Source organism: Mixophyes fleayi, chromosome 6, assembly GCF_038048845.1.
Source record: "Mixophyes fleayi isolate aMixFle1 chromosome 6, aMixFle1.hap1, whole genome shotgun sequence".
In the NCBI taxonomy this organism is placed as follows: domain Eukaryota; kingdom Metazoa; phylum Chordata; class Amphibia; order Anura; family Limnodynastidae; genus Mixophyes; species Mixophyes fleayi.
This window is the reverse complement of record NC_134407.1, coordinates 195,163,130-195,188,098: the sequence shown is the minus strand read 5'-3', so window position 1 is coordinate 195,188,098 and position 24,969 is coordinate 195,163,130. Positions and strand designations below refer to the sequence as shown.

Here is a 24,969-nt window from a genome sequence, read left to right as displayed (position 1 = left end):
TTACTGCTTGTCTTGAAACTTTGTAGTTATGGGGTAGTAAAGTGCTTGATGTTGGTGGGTAACATACTGTATATAAGACTACGCTGATACAATCTCTCTTTCTGCAGGGCTTGTGCAACAACCGAGGGAAGTGTGTGTGCGGACGTTGCCAGTGTGACTCCGAGTTTCAGTTCACAGATGCCATGTGTGAATTTAGCAGTTCATTGGTAGGTCTGCTGCATGTCCACAGATAAGATCCACTGAATTTGGCTTATGAAACAAGTAGTAATTACTCACCTGCTGTATGTACACTGCAAAAGAGCTCACCAGCGGCAGCTCACTAAATGCCATATTTAAACTACTATTTGCTAAACTGCGGGTTTGAAAAAGTGGAGATGTTGCCTATAGCAACCAATCAGATTCAAGTTGTCATTTTGTAGAGTGCACTACATAAATGACAGCTAGAATCTGATTAGTTGCTATAGGCAACATCTCCACTTTTTCAAACCCGCTTTTTTATACAAAGCAGGTGCCAGGCACAAACATCCCTATTGATAACAATATCAAAGAATAACAACAAATAATTAAAAACAAAACCCATAACTAGTGAAAACTGAAAAAGTTTAGCAATTTTACAGCCTATAGCTATTGATAATGTATATTAATTAATTTATATGCATACATACAAGAACTTTGCAGTGTTTTGTACTACTGTAAGAACACTGTTGTGTACTCACAGCATTTAGCACATTAACACATGCACTTGTGAACCTCTAGAGGGCGACCTCGTGGACAAAATTGTGGCTATTGGCAACTTTTTTTTTTTGTGTGTGTGTGGCTGATGACTAACGTTTTGTTATTGCTGTGTATGATTAGCGCCTATTGGGGGCATGCGAGGATGTAAGAACGTGCGTCCAGTGCCAGGCGTGGGGCACCGGAGAGAAGAAGGGCAAAAAATGCGAAGGCTGCGAAATCAAGATAAAGATGGTGGATGAGCTCACAAAAGGTATAGCCATGCCGGTGTCCGCTCTCTTAATAGCCCGGTGAACACAGAATCTGTCATGATCATGGGCACATTATGTTATAACTGCACTCAGTCGCCAGTGGTGCCCCGGTTGATGTGTTCTCACTATTTTGTCTACCTCTTCTGTTCCTGTAGTTGATGAGAGGACGGAGAAATGCTCTTTCCGTGATGAAGAGGATGACTGTACCTATCATTACACGGTGGAGGGAATAGGTTCCATATTGACAAACTACACTGTCATGGTGCAGAAGAAAAAAGGTCAGACACTCTTCCCATCTTGTATCCATTACCCATCGTTGCCAGTGCACTCACGCCTCCAGCAGTCACTCATGGCAGATATTCCTCTCTTACTCCGCAGAGTGCCCCCCGGGTGCCTTTCTGTGGCTCATTCCTCTGCTCATATTCCTGATGCTGCTCCTTGGCCTGTTACTTCTCCTGTGCTGGAAATACTGCGCCTGCTGCAAGGTAAGAATGAGAAACTGGACTGCACAGAGCAGACGGTGTCGGCTCTATAGGAGGTATCAATAATCTAATATCTTACAGTAGTTAGGAAGTCCCCCCGCAATGGACAGAATCTGATAGACATCATTAGTGCATGTTAAGGATACTGAAGAAAGAATTCCAGGGGGTAAATTTATCAAACTGAGAGTTTTCAGTGGGTTTGAATAAGTGGAGATGTTGCCTATAGCAACCAATCAGATTCTAGTTATGATTTATTTAGCACATTCTACAAACTGATAGCTAGAATCTGATTGGTTGCTATAGTCAACATCTCCACTTTTTCAAACCCGCAGTTTGATAAACTTACCCCCAGGGCACTATGCATGTGATTCATGACACCATTTGAATTGTAGTGGGACAATGTCAAAACAGATACAGTTACTGTATGTTAGAAAGTCTAGACTGTGTGGACCTGATGTTCCTTAAATCATATATGTGTTACTGAGTGTCAGTTTGTTAATGGAAGAGAAGAGGGTGGGTAATTGTCCCCTACCTCGGGATTGAACCATGTCTTTTTATTTTATTTTTTGAATTATTCTTTTTTTTGTTTATTTACAGACATGTCTGGCTCTACTGCCGTGTTGTGGGCAAGGTAAGGAGTCACCCTACCAAAATGACCACAATATATTTTATTTGTACAATGGCTAGTTCATCTTTCACGTCTCTACCTTCCACCGTCTCTCCTCATTCCAACCGTACTACACCGTCGGTAGCTGCACATGATCGCCCATGTCTGCTTTGTTATTGGCGGCTGATCATCCGTCCACGTTACAGTGGCCACACGCCCTTTCCTGAGCACAAGCTGCAATTTGTATTCCGCAAACTTGTTTCAGTTGCTCCTCACACCTCTTGGATTGGATGCTATTTTGGGCAGGGCCACCTTTAAGTCCTGTACTATGTCATTATATTTTATTTGTTATATACCACGATCCCCTCAATGTACATCGCTGCGTAATATAACTCAGATGGATTACGAGCCAATATAGGCAAACACTTTGGTCTTTGTCCTAGGACGCACGGTGGGATTTAAGGAAGACCACTACATGCTGCGGCAAAGCCTGATGTCCTCCGACTACCTGAACACTCCGCTTGTACGATCTGGACACATGAAAGGAGGGGACACCGTTAGATGGAAGATCACAAACAATGTTCACCGACCACCTCCTTCACAGGGAGAGCTGAATCCTAAGGAGCTGGGTATGAGAGAAACACAACTGCGATCAGGGACAGAATTAGAGGGAGGTTAGGAAACAGTATCCAGTGAGTATCTGTAATATATCCTTCTACTCCTCCTCTCCCTCAGTCCCATATGGTGTCTCGCTGCGGTTGGCTCGACTCTTTACCGAAAACCTGTCCAAGCCTCAGACAAGGGAATGTGACCAACTGCGACGAGAAGTCGAGGAAACGGTGAGCGTTGATGGGAATTAAGTTTAATGTACACACTGGGACTTGAGATCCAGGGGCCTGATTCATTAGTGATCTTATCTGTTGTTTTTTGGTTATCTTAAGCAAATCCACTCTGTTCATGCCCAGAAAAGGGAGATAAGAAGCAAAATCCACTGCGTAAAGTGAAGAATTTCTTAAGTTAAGATGAAAATCCATCTTAACTTCACTCTTATCTCCCTGTTTCTTCTTAAAATAAGCATCTTATCTTTTGCACAAGATAAGATCACTAATGAAACAGGCCCCAGATCCTTACACTATTAATACAACAGTATTCATGCTATTTACTACATTTACGCTTCTCTTGCAAAAAACCCCAAAAATGACTGCTAACCCAAGTATTAGCATTGCAAAAGTACTGACTACATTGGTTATCAATTCATGGAAACGGAGGCACTGAGGATTCTGTCCTGCTTCATAAAGTGGCCAAGGCTAGAAATAAACTCCAAGACATTAGTGGATGCCCATAGTCCACACATCTATTTGGTGTACCAGGAACCATGGTCAGGGAACGGTGCTTCTAATACACACTTCTCTCCCCTCAGCTGAACGAGGTGTATAAAGTGATACCTGGAACTCACAAGGTGAAGCAGACATCTTTCCGGTAAGACTGACCTCTGCTTATAGTAGTATTTTCACCTCGCACAATGCATGAAATTAAAGCACTTCTTCTTATGTCCTTTTAGGTTGCAGTCCAATGCCGGCAAAAGGTACAAAGAAAAGCGTATTATTTTGCTATTTGTTTTCCTGTTTGTCCCTCTCCATACAACTGTGAAACGCGCACAATCACAAAACGTGTACAGCACATACGTCGGTGTATTCTCCTACTCTTCTATTTCGTGGTTTATCTCTGCAGATGCTTAGTCTGGTAATTACAGATTCTGCACTGTGATTGGTCAGGAAAAGGAAAACTCTCATCTGAATGTCCAACCTACTATCATGTTTTCACCTCCACTTTGATTTCTGTTTTTATAATACATTTGTCTTCCTGGCGCCTTCAAATGTGTGTCGCTTTCTCCCCTGCAATCTGATTTTACTATCTTGAACCTGAAAACAAGTTGATGTAGTTTTTGTGGCATTACACATAGTCCGACTTCTTATTGAGAATATGTGTGAAGTATTTGCTCATCCTTAAAAAGAGGGAACTTGCTGCGCATGTCGTTCTGCGGTAAAGTCAGCTGTAGCTGCTGATCTGTGAGGCCACAGCAGGAATAGCGGTTCGTGTTCTCTGTGCCCTTCGCTGGTAAATGACCTAGTAACATAATTGTCTTCAGACAGGATCACACAATCACAGACACAGTATTGATGGCTCCACGGGAGGCTGAACCTGAAATTGTTAAAGTCACGGAGAAACATGTCACGCAAGAGGCGTTCCAAGACATGAAGGTCACCCCGGGCTACTATACAGTCACATCCGACAGAGGTGAGGGCAGCGGTCCTCTAACTGCGGCCTACGCGTTGTCTTCACGTCTCCCCGTCTTCCTCACCCCTGTGTGTCTGTTGCAGATGCCCACGGCTTGGTGGAATTCCAGGAGGGAGTGGAGATGGTGGATGTGAGAGTTCCCCTCTTTATCAGACCAGAGGATGACGACGAGAAGCAGCTGTTAGTGGAAGCTTTAGATGTTCCCACAGGGATTGCCCGCCTGGGACGAAAAAATGTTAACATTACCATCATAAAAGAGCAAGGTGGGAGCAGTGATGTTAGATATCATATATGTTCACTATGTCTTTCTGTACATTATGCTATAAATCATTCAACATGTTCTTTCTGGGATTCTCTTTATACTTTATCATCATCACCATTTATTTATATAGCGCCACTGATTCCGCAGCGCTGTACAGAGAACTCATTAACATCAGTCCCTGCCCCATTGGAGCTTACAGTCTAAATTCCCTAACATACACACACAGACACACAGACAGACAGACAGACAGACAGACACACAGACAGACAGACAGACAGACACACACATACACACAGACAGACAGACACGCAGACAGAGAGAGAGACTAGGGTCAATTATAAAGTTATTTACTGTTTCTCCACTTCATTAAACTGCCTCAGTGCTATTAATCAATATATACACACACTTGACATTATACTCCTACATGTTAACTCTCTACAGCTTTTATCTCTCTGTCTATGTGTCTCTGTCTCATTCTGTCTGTGTGCGTGTCTCTCTCACTCTGTGTGTGTCTCTCTGTCTGTCCGTCTCTCTCTCTGTCTGTCTCTCTGTGTCTCACTCTCTGTCTTTGTCTCTCACTCTCTGTCTGTATGTCTGTCTCTCTATCGCTCTCTCACACTCTCCGTCGTGTATGTCTCTCCCCCCTTTTGTCTTAAATTTGTAATATGCCAATTTATTCCATCCTCCTGCTGATCACAGAGCCATGTACCAGACATATTAATCTTTGTAACACAATCTCTATGTCACAGCTAAGAGTATTGTGACCTTCGTGAAGCCAGCGTATACCTACAGCCGCCAGGACCAATTTGCCCGTGTTCCACTGTCCCGTGAGATTCTGCAGAGTGGCAAGACACAGGTTACCTACCGATCACAGGACCTGACGGCTCGCGAGGGCAAGGTGGGCACTGCTCTGTTGGAGAACTGTATCTCTAACCTGTGTGTGAATGTGACACGATTCTATGATTCCGTTACCTCGCTACCTGCTGACTGGTAACTTAATGTGTGATTTTGGGGTGTCTGTAAAGGGTCATTTACAACCAGATTACATAGCGCATATCTACACATCTCTTTTGACACCATTCAACCAAGGTTTGTACAGTTGATCATTATTGGTTACACTTATATGGATAATACATTTACCATTTTTCTCAAACTTTCCACAGTCACTCCAAAAGCACAGCTCGTTTGTCTCTAATTCAAGACAACTCATAAAGTAGCGTTAATTCCTTGTCCATATTTTAAATATAAGTAGTAATATTCGCAATGTTGTAGTTTTGTACCATTAAATACGTTTGTGTATTATGCATTGTGCTGCTAGGTGTTTGTTTTATCTAAGTTGATCAAAGAGGATTCTGTTGACTACTTGTTGTTTTTAGCTTTGCCAAAACTCTTCCATATACAGCAAAGTGGAGAATGCTCCCGTTGTAAGATGGTAATAGCCCTCCAGAGCCCATGGGCCTGGTACGGATACTACCACTGCCTGATTCTGAAGCATCAGGCAGTGACTTGGATGTGGTGGGAACCTCTAAATGATTTTTTGGAGTAAATAGCCGTTCAGACATTTAAGGAATTACAGAGTTGTGCAATTCTCCAATTCTTCAACAATTCAAAATATTTTTGTGAATTTTTATTTTCCACTTTACTGCAGAGATATACACATTATGGTACATCGGATGTTGTCTTTGTCCCTGTGATTGTTTCCATGTTTTTTTTGGCTGCTGTGTAAAAAAAAACCCCATTTCTTTTTCTTTTTTTAGGATTACGCGTTCTCCGAGGGGGAAGTCACGTTCCCAGGAGACGAAACGCAGTCAGAAATTTTGGTTCCTCTGCTCGGCAGATCAGAGGTGGACACTTTGCTGGGAAACCGACAGGTTATACAATTCCTGTTGGAGCTGAGTAACCCAAAGTACGGTGCCAAGATTGGCAAGTACCCACAGTGTACCATCACCATTGACGACAGCGCAGGTGAGCTTTTTCGGAAACTCTTAGCAGTGGCTTCTAGGCGCTAGCAAAAACAGTTAAAAGACTTTGGAAACATTGGAGAAAATTTATGAAGAGAGTGCAGTTATGCAGTGACCAATCACAAATTGGCTTTCATGAATGTAGTACAAGTAGGACAATGAAAGCAGGGGTCTGATTCGCTTTGGGTTATTGAACATTTTCTCCAGTGGCGACAGTTAGTTTTTATTTTTTAATACCCCGCTCCTTTTCTGATATAACCCCGCAGAAGTTGTGCAGAAGACGATACCAGCACAGTCTCTCCAGTCGCCGCGTGGGAAGATCGGCGCTCCCGCTAATCTGAGTGCCCAGGCTGTTAGCGCTAGGAAAATCCGAGCCAACTGGATGCCTCCACCTGGAAAAATTACTGGTTACAAAGTAAGCAACGCTGTCATCCTTGGTGAACCAATGTTTGTGTGATAAACCCACTTTGGTAGTGCTGCATTAATCATATTGAATTAACATTTTTTTGAGTCAGTATTACTTTAAAAACTTGATACTATGCTAGCCATGTTTTTTCAAAAATACCTTCTGTTTTTAAAAATAGATTAATAGTTTACAATAATCAAAGCAAACGAGAATGACAACATAAAACATTACATGAGAAAATTAGCTGTTACCCCAGGCCTAATTGTCCTCCCAGATTGGGCCATGCACTGTGCAATTGCAATATCGGTAATACAGTGGCCAAATTAGCCAACTCGATGTACACATATGTGGCCATCTTTACTTACTTAATTGACTAATCCATAACTTGCCCTCCGAATCTTCTGTAGCCACTTTCTAATGCCAATAGCTTTATAACTAAAGGAGAGGGAGTAGAATTACTAAACATTCTAGAATCTTAAGAAATACAACTCAAATTCTTATTGGATGTTTGACCTAAAATGGGATGTTTCTAATTCCCTGCATTTTGCTGTCCAAAACTTGCTGCCTGTCTCAGGCAGTACATTTTGGACAGCAAAATGAAGGAAATTAATTTAAAAATTATAATTTCTTAGACATAAGTTGGCGATATTTGTCTTAGTAGTAGAGCTAATAATGCCTCAAAATGTCAATATTTATATTTTAAAGCACACACTGGTCATATGTAAATGTTGTGGTGGTTTGAATAACGGATGACAATGGCACGGCCCCTTGTGGCAGAATGGCCGGTGGTTCGTCTAGACCTTCTCAGTCTGTCATTGTCCAGTTCAGTGGAACAGACGTAGAAAATATACTGTCTCCAGAACATGGACTCTGATTACAGAATGTGTGTGATATCCTGAGTTTTGTTACATTTCCTTTATCCCCATTTAGGTGCGGTACTGGATTCAAGGAGATTCTGAGTCGGATGCCACTGTAGTAGACACCAAGGTACCTTCAGCGGAGCTGGTCAACCTATATCCGTACTGTGACTACGAGATGCGAGTGTGTTCCTACAACGCCCTGGAAGAGGGACCTTATTCGGATATAGTGACGTGTCAGACTTTGGAGGATGGTAAGTACTCTGTGCTCAGAGTCAGTTTATGGAACACTGGAGCACTGATGTCCCATATACGTTATTACCTGTTGTACGTGTTGAATCCATGTTGGGATTTAATGAGCACAGCATTGCTCTCATAATGTATTCTGCTATAACATGCTCTGTGATGCCATATGCTGTGCTGTACCACAAAGTTGTCACAATGGTAAATGTAACCTCTATTTTTTTTCTTCCATAGTCCCAAGTGAACCAGGCCGTCTGGCCTTCAATGTCATTTCAAGCACGGTGACACAGCTGAGCTGGGCAGAACCTGCCGAGACCAACGGCAATATTACAGCTTACGAAGTGAACTACGGCATGGTCAATGAGGACAACCGTAAGTATATGCTAATACTAATTTAACTTCTGTCTCATCCTCCTCCTCCGCCAGTAATGTGGCGAACTAGAGATCTTTGCACTTCACTTGATACCAGCTTTTAAATGAACAACTAACTATATTGTTGCTACAGGTGGACATTGATCCATTCTACTTAGGCATTTCTCCCTTTATCAATTATTGCAGAGACACAAGTGAACTAAAACCAAACATGGTAGACGTTTATAGACATTAGGTGCTATGTGATAAGAACATATTAAGAAACCCTGAATGAGATGAAGCTCAGGTGACAACTGAACTTGGTTCTAATGTATTATTTTGGATTTTAAATACTCCACATCTGGGTTCATTTGGAGACGAGCATCTTATATACAGAATAGGAGGAATTGTTGTGGAAGGTGATGGTAGTGGTCTAGGAGGAGGTGGTAGCAGGTACAGTGCTGTGATCTGGGCCTAGGAGGAGGTGGTAGCAGGTACAGTGCTGTGTTCTGGAAGGTGATGGTAGGGGTCTAGGAGGAGGTGGTAGCAGGTACAGTGCTGTGATCTGGAAGGTGATGGTAGGGGTCTGGGAGGAGGTGGTAGCAGGTACAGTGCTGTGTTCTGGAAGGTGATGGTAGTGGTCTAGGAGGAGGTGGTAGCAGGTACAGTGCTGTGCTCTGGGCCTAGGAGGGGGTGGTAGCAGGTACAGTGATGTGTTCTGGGCCTAGGAGGAGGTGGTAGCAGGTACAGTGCTGTGTTCTGGAAGGTGATGATAGGGGGCTAGGAGGTGGTGGTAGCAGGTACAGTGCTGTGCTCTGGAAGGTGATGGTAGGGGTCTAGGAGGAGGTGGTAGCAGGTACAGTGCTGTGATCTGGAAGGTGATGGTAGGGGTCTAGGAGGAGGTGGTAGCAGGTACAGTGCTGTGATCTGAAAGGTGATGGTAGGGGTCTAGGAGGAGGTGGTAGCAGGTACAGTGCTGTGATCTGAAAGGTGATGGTAGGGGTCTAGGAGGAGGTGGTAGCAGGTACAGTGCTGTGATCTGAAAGGTGATGGTAGGGGTCTAGGAGGAGGTGGTAGCAGGTACAGTGCTGTGTTCTGGAAGGTGATGGTAGTGGTCTAGGAGGAGGTGGTAGCAGGTACAGTGCTGTGCTCTGGGCCTAGGAGGAGGTGGTAGCAGGTACAGTGCTGTGTTCTGGGCCTAGGAGGAGGTGATAGCAGGTACAGTGCTGTGCTCTGGAAGGTGATGGTAGTGGTCTAGGAGGTGGTGGTAGCAGGTACAGTGCTGTGTTCTGGGCCTAGGAGGAGGTGGTAGCAGGTACAGTGCTGTGTTCTGGAAGGTGATGATAGGGGGCTAGGAGGTGGTGGTAGCAGGTACAGTACTGTGTTCTGGAAGGTGATGATAGGGGGCTAGGAGGTGGTGGTAGCAGGTACAGTACTGTGTTCTGGAAGGTGATGATAGGGGGCTAGGAGGTGGTGGTAGCAGGTACAGTACTGTGTTCTGGAAGGTGATGATAGGGGGCTAGGAGGAGGTGGTAGCAGGTACAGTGCTGTGTTCTGGGCCTAGGAGGAGGTGGTAGCAGGTACAGTGCTGTGTTCTGGGCCTAGGAGGAGGTGGTAGCAGGTACAGTGCTGTGTTCTGGAAGGTGATGATAGGGGGCAAGGTGGTGGTGGTAGCAGGTACAGTACTGTGTTCTGGAAGGTGATGATAGGGGGCTAGGAGGAGGTGGTAGCAGTTGTAGCTTGCCTTCTGGAAATGGTTTTCCCTATTTGGAACATATGGAAGCAATATGAGATTTAAAGTAATTAATTTATTTTACTAGTTAGGTTTAACCGATGATTTGGGTAGCAAAAAGTTTCCTGCTTTAAAATATTGTTTTAACATTTTTATAGATTATCAGATAAGTTGAGAATTAACCAATAACTTTAAAAGGACCCCACAAATATTGCACCTACTCACATTGTTCCTAACAGTTATAACCCTTTACATGGTGCAGACATCGCAGTGCAGAATTAGGTTATCCATTACTAAAGCACAACCCCTGGGTACCTTCACCCTGTGGCATATGGACACATCAATTATGTTATATTATGTCTTGGTGTTTCTGGCAGAACCTATTTCAGCTATGAAGAAAGTTCAACTCAATGGTCCAAAGAAGCGAATGGTTCTCATTGAGAACTTGCGGGAATCTCAGCCGTACCGGTACACTGTGAAAGCCTGCAATGGAGCAGGTTGGGGACCAGAGAGAGAAGCCACCATGAACCTGGCCACCCAGCCGGCCCGGCCAATGTCCAGTGAGTACCCTCCAGAACTTACACTATGATTAGAATTAAACAATTAAACACACGATATTGCATCAGTATCATCAAGCTGTGGTTTACCACACAACATATACACTATACAGCTTTATAGTGGTACCCTGTCTATTATATGGAAGAAATATTTATGTTATTATGACTTTTTACTGAATTGCCCCTGCTGTTGGTTGTTTGTAGTTCCTATTATCCCGGATGTTCCTATTATTGATGCGGAGGGAGGAGAAGAATACGACAGTTATCTCATGTATAGTTCGGATGTCATGAGATCTCCAGTGGGAAGCAAGAGGCCTAGTGTCACTGATGAGTCAGGTAAGGAGCTGCCTGATGACACCCGCCCTTATGACACCTAGTATAGTGGGAAGGGTGGAAAGATGTACCCAGACCAGCTAGTCATGTACTGCAGGCTCAGTCTGCTGGCTGTTAGCACCACACTGTCCCTTACCCTGCAATCTCCCATTTCCCACCCCACCCTTCCTCCCCGATATGTGCCCCCCCATCTAAGACGCCCCTGTCCCTTGAAGGCAAGCGCTGGAAATTCGTACCACTCCTGGGGTCAGAACTGGATCTGCGCCATGTCTCATGGAAACTCCCCGTAGAAGTCATCCCACGGCTGTCCGTCAGCAGCACCATGTCCACAGACACAGAGAGCCTCCAAGACCATACAGACAATTCCAGCTCTCTCATGAGGAGGGGGACCGTGCGTGCAACTCCAGAAGGTGACCACAGGACAATGGGGGGGTACAGTACTATGTGTTTTCCTCCCTCCCGTCAACGCCCTATCAGTGTACAGTGCTAACAGCCTGCAGTTGCATGATTGTCTTGTCAGCATTCTGATGTATGTTTCATTGGTGTGGTGCATAAGTCAACGGATACAGGGACTATTGGTTCAACTTCTGTAATGAGAAGACTTTCCTGGTCATGCTCGTATACTTAGAGCGCACATTTGCCATTTTACACGTGGGCTTGGACTCTACTGCATGAGAAAAAAATATATCAAGGATTTTGTTTTTACAAAGTATTTCCAAAGTAACCAGAAAGAACTAAAATAAAATAATCTACTGTTTACAATATTCTTTAATTTAAAAAAAAAAGGGGGATTGAAGATGCAATCTGCCTAGGATCCACAAGAGGGAGACAGAAACGATATTATCTACGCATATATGACAAAATGTCACAAATCGGTATTTCTTTGTCATGCATAGGGTTCCCAGGACCAGGTCATATTGGTGTCCCATTTTTGTTTTTTTGATTCCACAATTTTGGGAGGTCCCATTATAATAATAAATCATTGTTTGCAATTCACTGTTATTTCTGATGAAGTGACTGGGTGTGGAAATAATTTTGATATGTGATATATTGAAGCTGTATTTTAATATATTTGGCTGCTAAAATTATGAAAAGAAATGCTAGGTTTGGCAAAGACTGTTAGAAAACTCAATACAGGACACTACATAATATCATGAAACCTTCGATATGAAAATGTTTTGCTCATATCAATGCTTTTGACTACAGTTATATAGTTCTATAGTTCCTATTCCTGCATGTATGATACTACCTGCCTTAGCAGCTGTAAAACGGGTATCTTTCCAAGCTCGTCCTCTCACTGCTTCTGCCTTACTCTGCTCCTCTCTATATTAGCCAATAGGGTTGGGGTTTCTTTATGGAGATGTTGGCAATTTTGAATCCAGTTATGTCTCCCTAATTTATTATGTAGCTCTACCAACTAACGCTTCCCTAGTAATAAAGCTCAGTCACCAAGCCCAATATATACTGAAACATATGTATAGTTTACACTCTCATTCTTGCTTATAAAAGTGGCTTCGTTAAACGTGGGGACAGCTGTAATAAAGAAATGTAATGCACTATTGTCCCTTCAATGCACTGTACAGTCTTTGTTTCCCACATCTTTCAGTTCTTAGCCACATGAACCAATAGGGAGCAGCTAAGCTTACAAATGACGTCTCTATACACACCAGCCTAGACTCACCACACTGCACACTGACATATACTGACTACAAAACACATACAACGGAGTGTCCGAACCTCGCCAGCCTCCAGCCTATTGCCTGCAAATATGGTCACCATAACACAAACATTCAGTGCCTCTACATGGCAATTCCCTGTCCCTTACATTAACCATCCCATGCTTTCTGCTTTAAAATAAGTAGAGGCTGGGGACAGACACAGCAGAGAGGTGAAGGGGAACAATGCTGATACTCCTCCTCCTCCTGCAGACCCCACCAGCACAGTGCGGTGAGTATTCTAGGTTATAGATTGGGCAGGCAATGTGATCATGAAGAGCCGGACCTAACTCCGAAACAAAAAAAAAAATGCGCTTTTCCTTACTGCACATGCGCAACGGGAATATACATTTCAGTCTGCACTAGATCTCCCCGTTGCAGCTCTACATTATATAGAGGCGGAACGGGGGAGGGTAGGAGGGGGATGGGGTAGCGATAGTACAGTAAGGGCGTGTTAACGCTCTTCACATACTATGTAGAGTGGGAAGCAGCTGCAGATATGCATTTAGGAAGTGTATCTGGTGCGACATCCGTGTTGATGATCATGATCTTGTAATTGATGTAAAAAATAAAGAAAAGCTCGCAACCAATATTCAGGCCATTGAGTGGTTGGGAATGCTGCCACCTGGTGAACCACAAGTGCCAGCATCTCTAGCAACTGATGCCCACTGGGACCTGTATTGCGACATAGAAAAATACAAATAACACACACCATTTTTTAAAAATTCTTTACGTGCCATAAATACTACCCTATACTACCCTCTTTCACCCCTTCTATTGTCTGGGCTGGCAATGCTGGCATCTTGATATAATAATCCGGGTCTGCGGCAAATGAAAAAACATAATTGACAACGCTAGACTGGCACCGCTAGGGGTTCACATCGCGAATGAGCTGTTAGCCGTTATATTTATAACCAGGAATTTCCAATGCCCTGACCTCAGAACATGGAACTATTCCTGGTCACATGTATCTTAAGAAGGCTCTTAATACAGAGTAAAAGACAGTATCGAATTTGCACTTATGTTTTTGCTTTCAACTCTGCATAAGGCCCATGGTCTCTTATGCCTTCATATTCTCCGGATAATGTGTAGATTGCCCATAAAACCATTATTTATAGTGTAGTAATAATGCATATACACTATATGGACAAAAGTACTTGGCCACAACTGTTAATTATTGAATTGAGGTGTATCACTCAGACCTGTTGCCAGAGGTGTATAAAATCAAGCACCTAGCCATGCAGTCTCCATTTGCAAAATTTGTGATACAAAGTGGGTCGTTCTGAAGAGCTCAGTGACTTCAAGCGTAGTACTGTGATAGGATGCCACCTTTGCTATAAGCCCGTTTATGAAATGTCATCCCTGCTGGATATTCCACGGTCAATTGTAAGGGATATTATTAGAAAATGGAAGCATTTATGAACAACAGCAACTCAGCCACGAAGAGGAAGGCCGCGTAAAATCACAGAGCATGGTCAACGATTGCTAATTCAGATGGTGCGTAAAAGTCACCAACGCTCTGCTGATTCCATAGCTGAAGAGTTCCGAACTTCCACTGGCATTAATGTAAGCACAAAAACTGTGCAGCAGGAGCTTAATGGAATGGGTTTCCATGGACAAGCAGCTGTATGCAAGTCTTACATCACCAAGACCAATGCCAAGTGTCGGATGGAGTGGTGTAAACGTGTTCTGTGGAGTGACGAATCACGCTTCTCTGTTTGGCAGTCAGATGGGCGAGTTTGGGTTTGGCAGATGCCAGAAGAATGTTACCTGCCTGATTGCATTATACCAACTGTGAAGTTTGGTGGAGGAGGGATAATGGTATGGGGCAGTTGTTCAGGGCTTGGGCTAGGCCCCTTATCCCCAGTGAAGGACAATCTTAATGCTTCATCATACCAAGTCATTTTGGACAATGCTATGTTTCTAACTTTATGACAAAAGTTTGGGGAAGGCCCTTTTCTATTCCAACATGACTACACAAAGCAAGGGCTACAAATACATGGTTTAATGAGTTTGATGTGGAAGAACTTAACTGGCCCGCACAGAGCCTTGACCTCAACCCCATCGAACACCTTTAGGGTGAACTGGAATGGAGATTGTGATCCAGGCCTTCTTGTCCTACATCAGTACCTGGCCTCATAAATGCTCTACAGAATGAATGGGCACAAATTTCCACAGAAACACTCCAACATCTTGTGGAAAGCCTTCCAAGAAGAGTGGAAGCTGTTGTCACTGCAAAAGGGAGACCAACTCCATATTAAAGTACATGTATTTAAATACATTACAGTCCCTGTTGGTGTAATGGTCAAGTGTTCAGAATACTTTTGTCCATATATTGTGTCTATATTCTGTGTTTGCCAGCAGCTATAAAAAAATATATATGAAGTTTAACGCTATCTGATTGCCATATGGATGTTTACAAATGTCTATTCAGAAATCTATATCTTCTGTTGGGCGTTTAGAACATAAAATTAATATAAATTGACTTTTGAAGACCAGTTTGAGAGAGCCAAGGTACTCAGGAGAAGAATAAGTGCAGCACAGAGGAACGTACATGATGACAGTGAAATGCCCAACGTGATCAGTAGGTTGTAAGGCTGGTTCACAGATCCACCTGTCTCACAGCCTACCGACCACAGATCACATACACAATGAGGATCCCTGCACAGATCCACCAGCCTCACAGCCTACTTACCAAAGATCACCATACACAATGAGGATCCCTGCACAGATCCACCAGCCTCACAGCCTACAGACCACAGATCACATACACAATGAGGATCCTTGCACAGATCAACCAGCCTCACAGCCTACAGACCATAGATCACATACACAATGAGGATCCCTGCACAGATCCACCAGCCTCACAGCCTACAGACCACAGATCACATACACAATGAGGATCCCTGCACAGATCCACCAGCCTCACAGCCTACAGACCATAGAGCACATACACAATGAGGATCCCTGCACAGATCCACCAGCCTCACAGCCTACAGACCACAGATCACATACACAATGAGGATCCCTGCACAGATCCACCAGCCTCACAGCCTACTGACCACAGATCACATACACAATGAGGATCCCTGCACAGAGCCACCAGCCTCACAGCCTACAGACCACAGATCACATACACAATGAGGATCCCTGCACAGATCCACCAGCCTCACAGCCTACAGACCATAGATCACATACACAATGAGGATCCCTGCACAGATCCACCAGCCTCACAGCCAACAGATCACATAGACAATGAGGATCTCTGCACAGATCCACCAGCCTCACAGCCTACAGATCACATACACAATGAGGATCCCTGCACAGACCCACCAGTCTCACAGCCTACAGACCACATACACAATGAGGATCCCTGCACAGACCCACCAGTCTCACAGCCTACAGACCACATACACAATGAGGATCCCTGCACAGATCCACCAGCCTCACAGCCTACAGACCACAGATCACATACACAATGAGGATCCCTGCACATATCCACCAGCCTACTGACCACAGATCACATACACAATGAGGATCCCTGCACAGATCCACCAGCCTCACAGCCTACAGACCACAGATCACATACACAATGAGGATCCCTGCACAGATCCACCAGCCTCACAGCCTACAGACCATAGATCACATACACAATGAGGATCCCTGCACAGATCCACCAGCCTCACAGCCTACAGACCATAGATCACATACACAATGAGGATCCCTGCACAGATCCACCAGCCTCACAGCCTACAGACCACAGATCACATACACAATGAGGATCCCTGCACAGATCCACCAGCCTCACAGCCTACAGACCATAGATCACATACACAATGAGGATCCCTGCACAGATCCACCAGCCTCACAGCCTACAGACCATAGATCAAATACACAATGAGGATCTCTGCACAGATCCACCAGCATCCCACCCTACTGACCACAGATCACATAAACATTGAGGATCCCTGCACAGATCCACCTGTCTCACAGCCTACTGACCACAGGTCACATACACAATGAGGATCCCTGCACAGATCCACCAGCCTCACAGCCTACTGACCACAGGTCACATACACAATGAGCATCCCAGCACAAATTTACTAGTTCATTACACAATGAAATATACTGAATTGCGTAGTTTGGTGACTAGTTTAGTAGGCACATACTAGGTAGCTCAGGATGAATTCACATCACACAATCATTGATTAGTTCAGGAAATACTAACAAGCCCATTGGTCATTGTACTCTGACATCCAGTGACATATATAGGAAAACCCAGCACATACTGACTTGATATTCATACATTGGCCTGCCAGTGTATAGTAATTAGTACAGCACATATACATTAGTTTAGCACCGATTAACTGTTCACAAACATAAAAAAAATAAACAAATAAAAGAATGTTGCATATAGCAAGGGAGGCTAAAATACACTATTTATAGGGTATCTTTTTAAGTGTCCCTGAGGTCATACTTGCTAGATTACTATCTCACATTCCAGCCTGCCCACTTGGCGGTTTCAAGCTTTATAGTGGATAAAACATAATACACATAAATACAAGGGCTTGTGATACTTCGAAATCGTATGAAAAAAATCATTGAGATTTCTTTCATCATGACAATAACAATACCATTCGCCTTTTCTTGCAGAACAATTACTCAATGGACGCATGGACTTTTCTTTCCCTGGTTCCGGGAACAGCCTAACTCGCACAGTGACTACCGGGTACCAACAACTCAGTCCCAGCGTGCACCAGGAGACATACAGGTTTGGCAGTACCAGTTCTCAGCACACAACTGTCATGTCAGGACATGGTGAGTGATGGGGAGGATGTCACATTCACTGGAGTTTCTATGATCCTTTGTCTATTTCTCTTGCCCTCACACTCGCTTTTCTGACTGTCTCCAACTCTCACCTGTCTCTTTGCAAATACTGTCATATGAGTCTTGCTTTCATGCCTCCCTCACACTCACACTTCCTATAGCTCTTCTCTCCAGCTGTCATTTACCTACCCACACTCACACTTCCTATAGTTCTTCTCTCCAGCTGTCATTTACCTACCCACACTCACACTTCCTATAGTTCTTCTCTCCAGCTGTCATTTACCTACCCCCACTCACACTTCCTATAGTTCTTCTCTCCAGCTGTCATTTACCTACCCACACTCACACTTCCTATAGTTCATCTCTCCAGCTGTCATTTACCTACCCACACTCACACTTCCTATAGTTCTTCTCTCCAGCTGTCATTTATCTACCCACACTCACACTTCCTATAGTTCTTCTCTCCAGCTGTCATTTATCTACCCACACTCACACTTCCTATAGCTCTTCTTTCCAGCTGTCATTTACCTACTAACACTCACACTTCCTATAGTTCTTCTCTCCAGCTGTCATTTACCTACCCACACTCACACTTCCTATAGCTCTTCTCTCCAGCTGTCATTTACCTACCCACACTCACACTTCCTATAGTTCTTCTCTCCATCTGTCATTTATCTACCCACACTCACACTTCCTATAGCTCTTCTCTCCAGCTGTCATTTATCTACCCACACTCACACTTCCTATAGTTCTTCTCTCCAGCTGTCATTTACCTACCCACACTCACACTTCCTATAGTTCATCTCTCCAGCTGTCATTTACCTACCCACACTCACACTTCCTATAGTTCTTCTCTCCAGCTGTCATTTACCTACCCACGCTCACACTTCCTATAGTTCTTCTCTCCAGCTGTCATTTACCTACCCACACTCACACTTCCTATAGTTCTTCTCTCCAGCTGTCATTTACCTACCCACGCTCACATTTCCTATAGTTCTTCTCTCCAGATGTCATTTACCTACCCACGCTCACACTTCCTATAGCTCTTCTCTCCAGCTGTCATTTACCTACCCACACTCATACTTCCAATAGTTCATCTCTCCAGCTGTCATTTACCTACTAACACTCACACTTCCTATAGCTCTTCTCTCCAGCTGTCATTTACCTACCCACACTCACACTTCCTATAGTTCTTCTCTCCAGCTGTCATTTATCTACCCACACTCACACTTCCTATAGTTCTTCTCTCCAGCTGTCATTTACCTACCCACACTCACACTTCCTATAGTTCATCTCTCCAGCTGTCATTTACCTACCCACACTCACACTTCCTATAGTTCTTCTCTCCAGCTGTCATTTACCTACCCACGCTCACACTTCCTATAGTTCTTCTCTCCAGCTGTCATTTACCTACCCATGCTCACACTTCCTATAGTTCTTCTCTCCAGCTGTCATTTACCTACCCACACTCACACTTCCTATAGTTCTTCTCTCCAGCTGTCATTTACCTACCCACGCTCACATTTCCTATAGTTCTTCTCTCCAGATGTCATTTACCTACCCACGCTCACACTTCCTATAGTTCTTCTCTCCAGCTGTCATTTACCTACCCACACTCACACTTCCTATAGTTCTTCTCTCCAGCTGTCATTTACCTACTAACACTCACACTTCCTATAGCTCTTCTCTCCAGCTGTCATTTACCTACCCACGCTCACACTTCCTATAGTTCTTCTCTCCAGCTGTCATTTACCTACTAACACTCACACTTCCTATAGCTCTTCTCTCCAGCTGTCATTTACCTACCCACACTCACACTTCCTATAGCTCTTCTCTCCAGCTGTCATTTACCTACTAACACTCACACTTCCTATAGCTCTTCTCTCCAGCTGTCATTTACCTACCCACACTCACACTTCCTATAGCTCTTCTCTCCAGCTGTCATTTACCTACCCACACTCACACTTCCTATAGTTCTTCTCTCCAGCTGTCATTTACCTACTAACACTCACACTTCCTATAGCTCTTCTCTCCAGCTGTCATTTACCTACCCACACTCACACTTCCTATAGCTCTTCTCTCCAGCTGTCATTTACCTACCCACACTCACACTTCCTATAGTTCATCTCTCCAGCTGTCATTTACCTACCCACACTCACACTTCCTATAGTTCATCTCTCCAGCTGTCATTTACCTACTAACACTCACACTTCCTATAGTTCTTCTCTCCAGCTGTCATTTACCTACCCACGCTCACACTTCCTATAGTTCTTCTCTCCAACTGTCATTTACCTACCCACACTCACACTTCCTATAGTTCATCTCTCCAGCTGTCATTTACCTACCCATGCTCACACTTCCTATAGCTCTTCTCTCCAGCTGTCATTTACCTACCCACACTCACACTTCCTATAGCTCTTCTCTCCAGCTGTCATTTACCTACCCACGCTCACATTTCCTATAGTTCTTCTCTCCAGATGTCATTTACCTACCCACGCTCACACTTCCTATAGTTCTTCTCTCCAGCTGTCATTTACCTACCCACACTCACACTTCCTATAGTTCTTCTCTCCAGCTGTCATTTACCTACTAACACTCACACTTCCTATAGCTCTTCTCTCCAGCTGTCATTTACCTACCCACACTCACACTTCCTATAGCTCTTCTCTCCAGCTGTCATTTACCTACTAACACTCACACTTCCTATAGTTCTTCTCTCCAGCTGTCATTTACCTACCCACACTCACACTTCCTATAGTTCATCTCTCCAGCTGTCATTTACCTACCCACACTCACACTTCCTATAGTTCTTCTCTCCAGCTGTCATTTACCTACTAACACTCACACTTCCTATAGCTCTTCTCTCCAGCTGTCATTTACCTACCCACACTCACACTTCCTATAGCTCTTCTCTCCAGCTGTCATTTACCTACCCACACTCACACTTCCTATAGTTCTTCTCTCCAGCTGTCATTTACCTACCCACACTCACACTTCCTATAGTTCATCTCTCCAGCTGTCATTTACCTACCCACACTCACACTTCCTATAGTTCATCTCTCCAGCTGTCATTTACCTACCCACGCTCACACTTCCTATAGCTCTTCTCTCCAGCTGTCATTTACCTACCCACGCTCACACTTCCTATAGTTCTTCTCTCCAGCTGTCATTTACCTACCCACACTCACACTTCCTATAGTTCATCTCTCCAGCTGTCATTTACCTACCCACACTCACACTTCCTATAGTTCATCTCTCCAGCTGTCATTTACCTACTAACACTCACACTTCCTATAGCTCTTCTCTCCAGCTGTCATTTACCTACCCACACTCACAGTTCCTATAGTTCTTCTCTCCAGCTGTCATTTATCTACCCACACTCACACTTCCTATAGTTCTTCTCTCCAGCTGTCATTTACCTACCCACACTCACACTTCCTATAGTTCATCTCTCCAGCTGTCATTTACCTACTAACACTCACACTTCCTATAGCTCTTCTCTCCAGCTGTCATTTACCTACCCACACTCACAGTTCCTATAGTTCTTCTCTCCAGCTGTCATTTATCTACCCACACTCACACTTCCTATAGTTCTTCTCTCCAGCTGTCATTTACCTACCCACACTCACACCTCCTATAGCTCTTCTCTCCAGCTGTCATTTACCTACCCACACTCCGGACCTATTCATCAAGGTTGTGAAAGTGTGAGTGAAAACGGGTCCATGAATTCTCATTCTCTCTGTGTATGGATAACAATGTATTTGTTTATATGAGTATTTTATCGTTAATATGAGTATGTTATGACTGAAACATGTAAGTGAAGAATATGTGCTGAAAAATATAGAAACAATTCCTGAGTGGGTTGAACTGCACGGGACCAATAACACGTGAATGAAAATATTACTTATATTTCTTACACGTATAACCTGCATCTCATTCCTGCACAGATTTTCTTTCTTCCTCAATCACTCTCTATTTTTGCCTTTTGTACTTTGACTTTTTTATTGTAGACTCTTTTAAACTTCCATTATTTCCTCACCATCTTCTGCTGTCTCTTTTCCCTGCCCTTCCCGCAGAGCGGGGTGGTGGAGGGTCTCTGCCTCGCATGCAGAACCCTCAGAGACTCCTTGTTGGGGCAAAGGTGAAGGGTTACCATGGCAACTGCACAAGCCGGGACACTATAGTTATGGCCGACAGTCCCAGAGGGACACGCGCGGTGATAGGTACCATGGAAACAGGTCTCGCTCATGCTGATTCGTCATTGCTTTCCATGGATGCTTGATCCCATCCTCATTGTCGAACACCTGACCAGTGAGACCCAACTAAGTGAAAATGATTGTGCTGCATTTTGTAGTAATCCTGAGTAGAAGTGCAATTGACTGACCCCATAGCAGTAAGTGGGAATGAGTTCTAGTGGGGAGTATTGTTTGAACTATCTACGAGAGTGTATGGGACTTTGACGTAATAAAGCTAACACAAATTATATAGGGAATTACTAAAATGCCACACAATCCTTTTCAGGGTTTACTGGATGCAATGCATGGATTGCTTTCCCTTATTCATTGTCAGATCGGGCCTGCAGTGCATTTGCAATAAATATTTAACGTTCTTACACTACATGGCAGACCTCTCTGATTGTGAATGGGTTAACCTGGCGGCTGGCCCAATAACCCCCTTAACCCAATGCACCGCTGAAGCCCCTCGTTCCATAGCCAGAGAGACAATTCACCGCTGGTGTCTCTGGGCAGGGAGGGGTTAACTCTGCACTGCTGTAACCACCCATCCTCAAACATTGGATCCTGCCACGCACGCGGGTCCAGTGTCTGCTCCCTACTGCAGACGTTGTGTGGCTCTCAAGGCTTGCTCACACTCCGGCTCGATCTCGGTTCAAACGACATCTTTGGAAGCAGAGCTGTTAGGCAAGAGCATTGCTTCTCAAAGGGATCTGAGCAAGCGAGTAGCGCCGTGCTCATGTCTTGCACTTGTTCTCAGCATGCGGACCAGTGAGCTTCCAGCCTCTTCTCTATGTGGACTTCCCGGCTCACAATTACAGATCTCCTTGTATAATTTGTATCCAAACTGCCATTAACGCTACCTTATGTCTGCGCAGGTGCATCAGGACAAACCAGCAGACTGGGGCTACCCCCACTCATGCTTGGCACTGGAAGAGGACGCACTCACTCGGAGGACGTTCGCGATGCCCTTAGCAGCTTGGATGTGGCCATACAAGGTGACTGTAGGAGACTTTACCGATGTGTCTTGTTATGACTGCAGCCATTTTCCGCACTAACAGCTGTCCTTATACCCAATCAGAGTCCCGCCTCTCACCCGGAATCCCTGACACTCCTACCCGCTTAGTGTTCTCAGCATTGGGACCTACATCCTTAAAGGTCAGCTGGCAGGAGCCTCAGTGTGAACGAGAGGTTCTGGGATACAAGGTCCACTATCAGCTGCTCCATGGCGGTATGTAAGCAATTTTTGTGCTAGCAAAGTTCCAGCAATGGCCTTAGTAGTTGTTTGTGATCCAAGTAGCTCTGTCTTCTAGTTTCTAGCGGACTAATCGGCACAAGAAAAGTATGAGAGCCTTTTATGTGTAATAGATCTATCTTGTTCTCACAGGACATAAAGAGGGCTCAAACAATATGTTAATATTATGTTATTATGAACTGTAATACTGACTGACAGCTTGTGCCATGAATAGTTTATAATGTAATGTAAGAGTCAAGATGTACAACACCCTTTCTTCTATCAGGTGAATCTCGAACCATCGACATCCCAAACCCCAGGGAGAACTCTGTTGTAGTTGAAGATTTGCTCCCTAACCATTCGTACATGTTTCGGGTGAAGGCACAAAGCGATGAGGGATGGGGGCCTGAACGAGAAGGCGTCATCACCATTGAGTCACAAGTGGATCCCCAGAGTCCTCTCAGTCCTGTACCAGGTACCTAATAGCAAGTTAAGGAGTTCTCTAGAATTCTATCCTGGCTTTACATGAATCCTGATCCCACATATAAGGTATCACAGAGGAAGAGAATGAAGGTCGATGCTTTCAATTTGTAAGTAGAGATTACAAAATAGCATCCACATAGAAGCAATACGAACACAGGATGAATAGACAATGAAAGCAGCACTGCCTAGCACCCTAGCACCAAACCATGAAGCTATACTTCAGGCACCTTATTGCTAAACACTATGATGAGTGTTCTTGTCAATGGTCGGACATATCTACAAGGTTTGCTCTATGCCTCTGTGTAGGTTACATATCACCCTCACTTTTCAGTTTCTGTGTGGGTCTATTTTTATTTGTTAATTACTCCAATCTATTTCTCTAAAAATATATTGCCCAACACAGACACGATGGGGCTTAGCTTCCCCTTAGAGGCAGCTTAGCAGAAGACTTCCACCCTCTGCAGTGCTCACATCCTGTTGGTTGACCACTACTAAACGCCTGTGTAACCGAAAGCTCTGATTCTTAAATAGAGGGATTCCTCAGAAGGGAGGTCTGCATCTGGCAATTAGCCTAGGACAGTGTTGGCTAACCTGTGACACTCCAGATGTTCTGAAACTACAAGTCCCAGCATGCTTTGCCAATATATAGCAGCTTGCTAGAAGGGTTTCACAACACCTGGAGTGTCACAGGTTAGCCAACACTGGCCTAGGATGAATGGATTTCACAGCAAGTAAAGAAAAAAATTGCAATTGGGGCACATGGGGATTTCCTGAAGCCTCCCAGAATGGGAGTGATGGATGCTTATTACAAACCACTTGAAGGATAGAATCCACTGAACTGGTGACATTGACTGAATAGAATGTTGTGAAGGTGACACCGCTCAGCCTACAAACATTAGTTACCCTGGACTCTGTGCCTCAGATCTCAGTGGGGACCTGTTTGTCTGTGATCACAGAACCTGCTTATTTAGTGCCAAGTAAGCTTCACTAATTTGGTGTTAGTGCCCCTAGAAAAGTCTTCTCATCCTCCACATGGCTTATAAGTAGGGTTATCAGGTCCTCAGTGCAGCAGAAGACTTCACTGCGAGCCACATACAGGCTCAAATAACAGGCGTGTATTTCTCCTTTGTGTATTCTTTAATTATTATTTCAATAAGCATTTTTTCAGGCACAGAGTCCCATTAAATAGAAACATTAAACTGAAAATGACACTAGTGAAAGGGAAACTTAGGAACCCTATCAGTGGAGCACTGGCAATCCCCATGGATACATATAAGGAGAGAATTCTGAAAGATGCTTGCACCATAACACAGGAACTGTAATAAGACTTGGACATTTGCTGGGCCTCTAACTCTACATACTGGATGACCATGGTCAATGACAGTGCGGCCACATAAACAATTCAA

At 44.2% G+C, this 24,969-nt stretch overlaps 1 protein-coding gene across 3 annotated transcripts in view; it reads left to right on the top strand.

Moving 5' to 3' along the window:
• Positions 1-24,969, top strand: part of ITGB4 (integrin subunit beta 4) — a 70,216-nt gene that overhangs the window by 39,085 nt on the left and 6,162 nt on the right. Inside the window, exons 15-38 of one of the 3 annotated variants that reach the window (XM_075177831.1) lie at positions 108-206; positions 856-985; positions 1,139-1,261; positions 1,362-1,468; positions 2,063-2,096; positions 2,516-2,701; positions 2,808-2,911; positions 3,493-3,551; positions 3,634-3,657; positions 4,222-4,370; positions 4,454-4,633; positions 5,382-5,530; positions 6,390-6,597; positions 6,860-7,008; positions 7,930-8,110; positions 8,334-8,471; positions 10,560-10,742; positions 10,944-11,075; positions 11,288-11,482; positions 17,441-17,605; positions 21,691-21,837; positions 22,725-22,844; positions 22,928-23,077; positions 23,367-23,555. In XM_075177831.1, the coding sequence (XP_075033932.1) occupies positions 108-206; positions 856-985; positions 1,139-1,261; positions 1,362-1,468; positions 2,063-2,096; positions 2,516-2,701; positions 2,808-2,911; positions 3,493-3,551; positions 3,634-3,657; positions 4,222-4,370; positions 4,454-4,633; positions 5,382-5,530; positions 6,390-6,597; positions 6,860-7,008; positions 7,930-8,110; positions 8,334-8,471; positions 10,560-10,742; positions 10,944-11,075; positions 11,288-11,482; positions 17,441-17,605; positions 21,691-21,837; positions 22,725-22,844; positions 22,928-23,077; positions 23,367-23,555 (3,301 nt within the window). The remainder of the gene's footprint in view (positions 1-107; positions 207-855; positions 986-1,138; positions 1,262-1,361; positions 1,469-2,062; positions 2,097-2,515; positions 2,702-2,807; positions 2,912-3,492; positions 3,552-3,633; positions 3,658-4,221; positions 4,371-4,453; positions 4,634-5,381; positions 5,531-6,389; positions 6,598-6,859; positions 7,009-7,929; positions 8,111-8,333; positions 8,472-10,559; positions 10,743-10,943; positions 11,076-11,287; positions 11,483-17,440; positions 17,606-21,690; positions 21,838-22,724; positions 22,845-22,927; positions 23,078-23,366; positions 23,556-24,969) is intronic. The other 2 variants (XM_075177833.1, XM_075177832.1) reach the window with 2 other exon arrangements.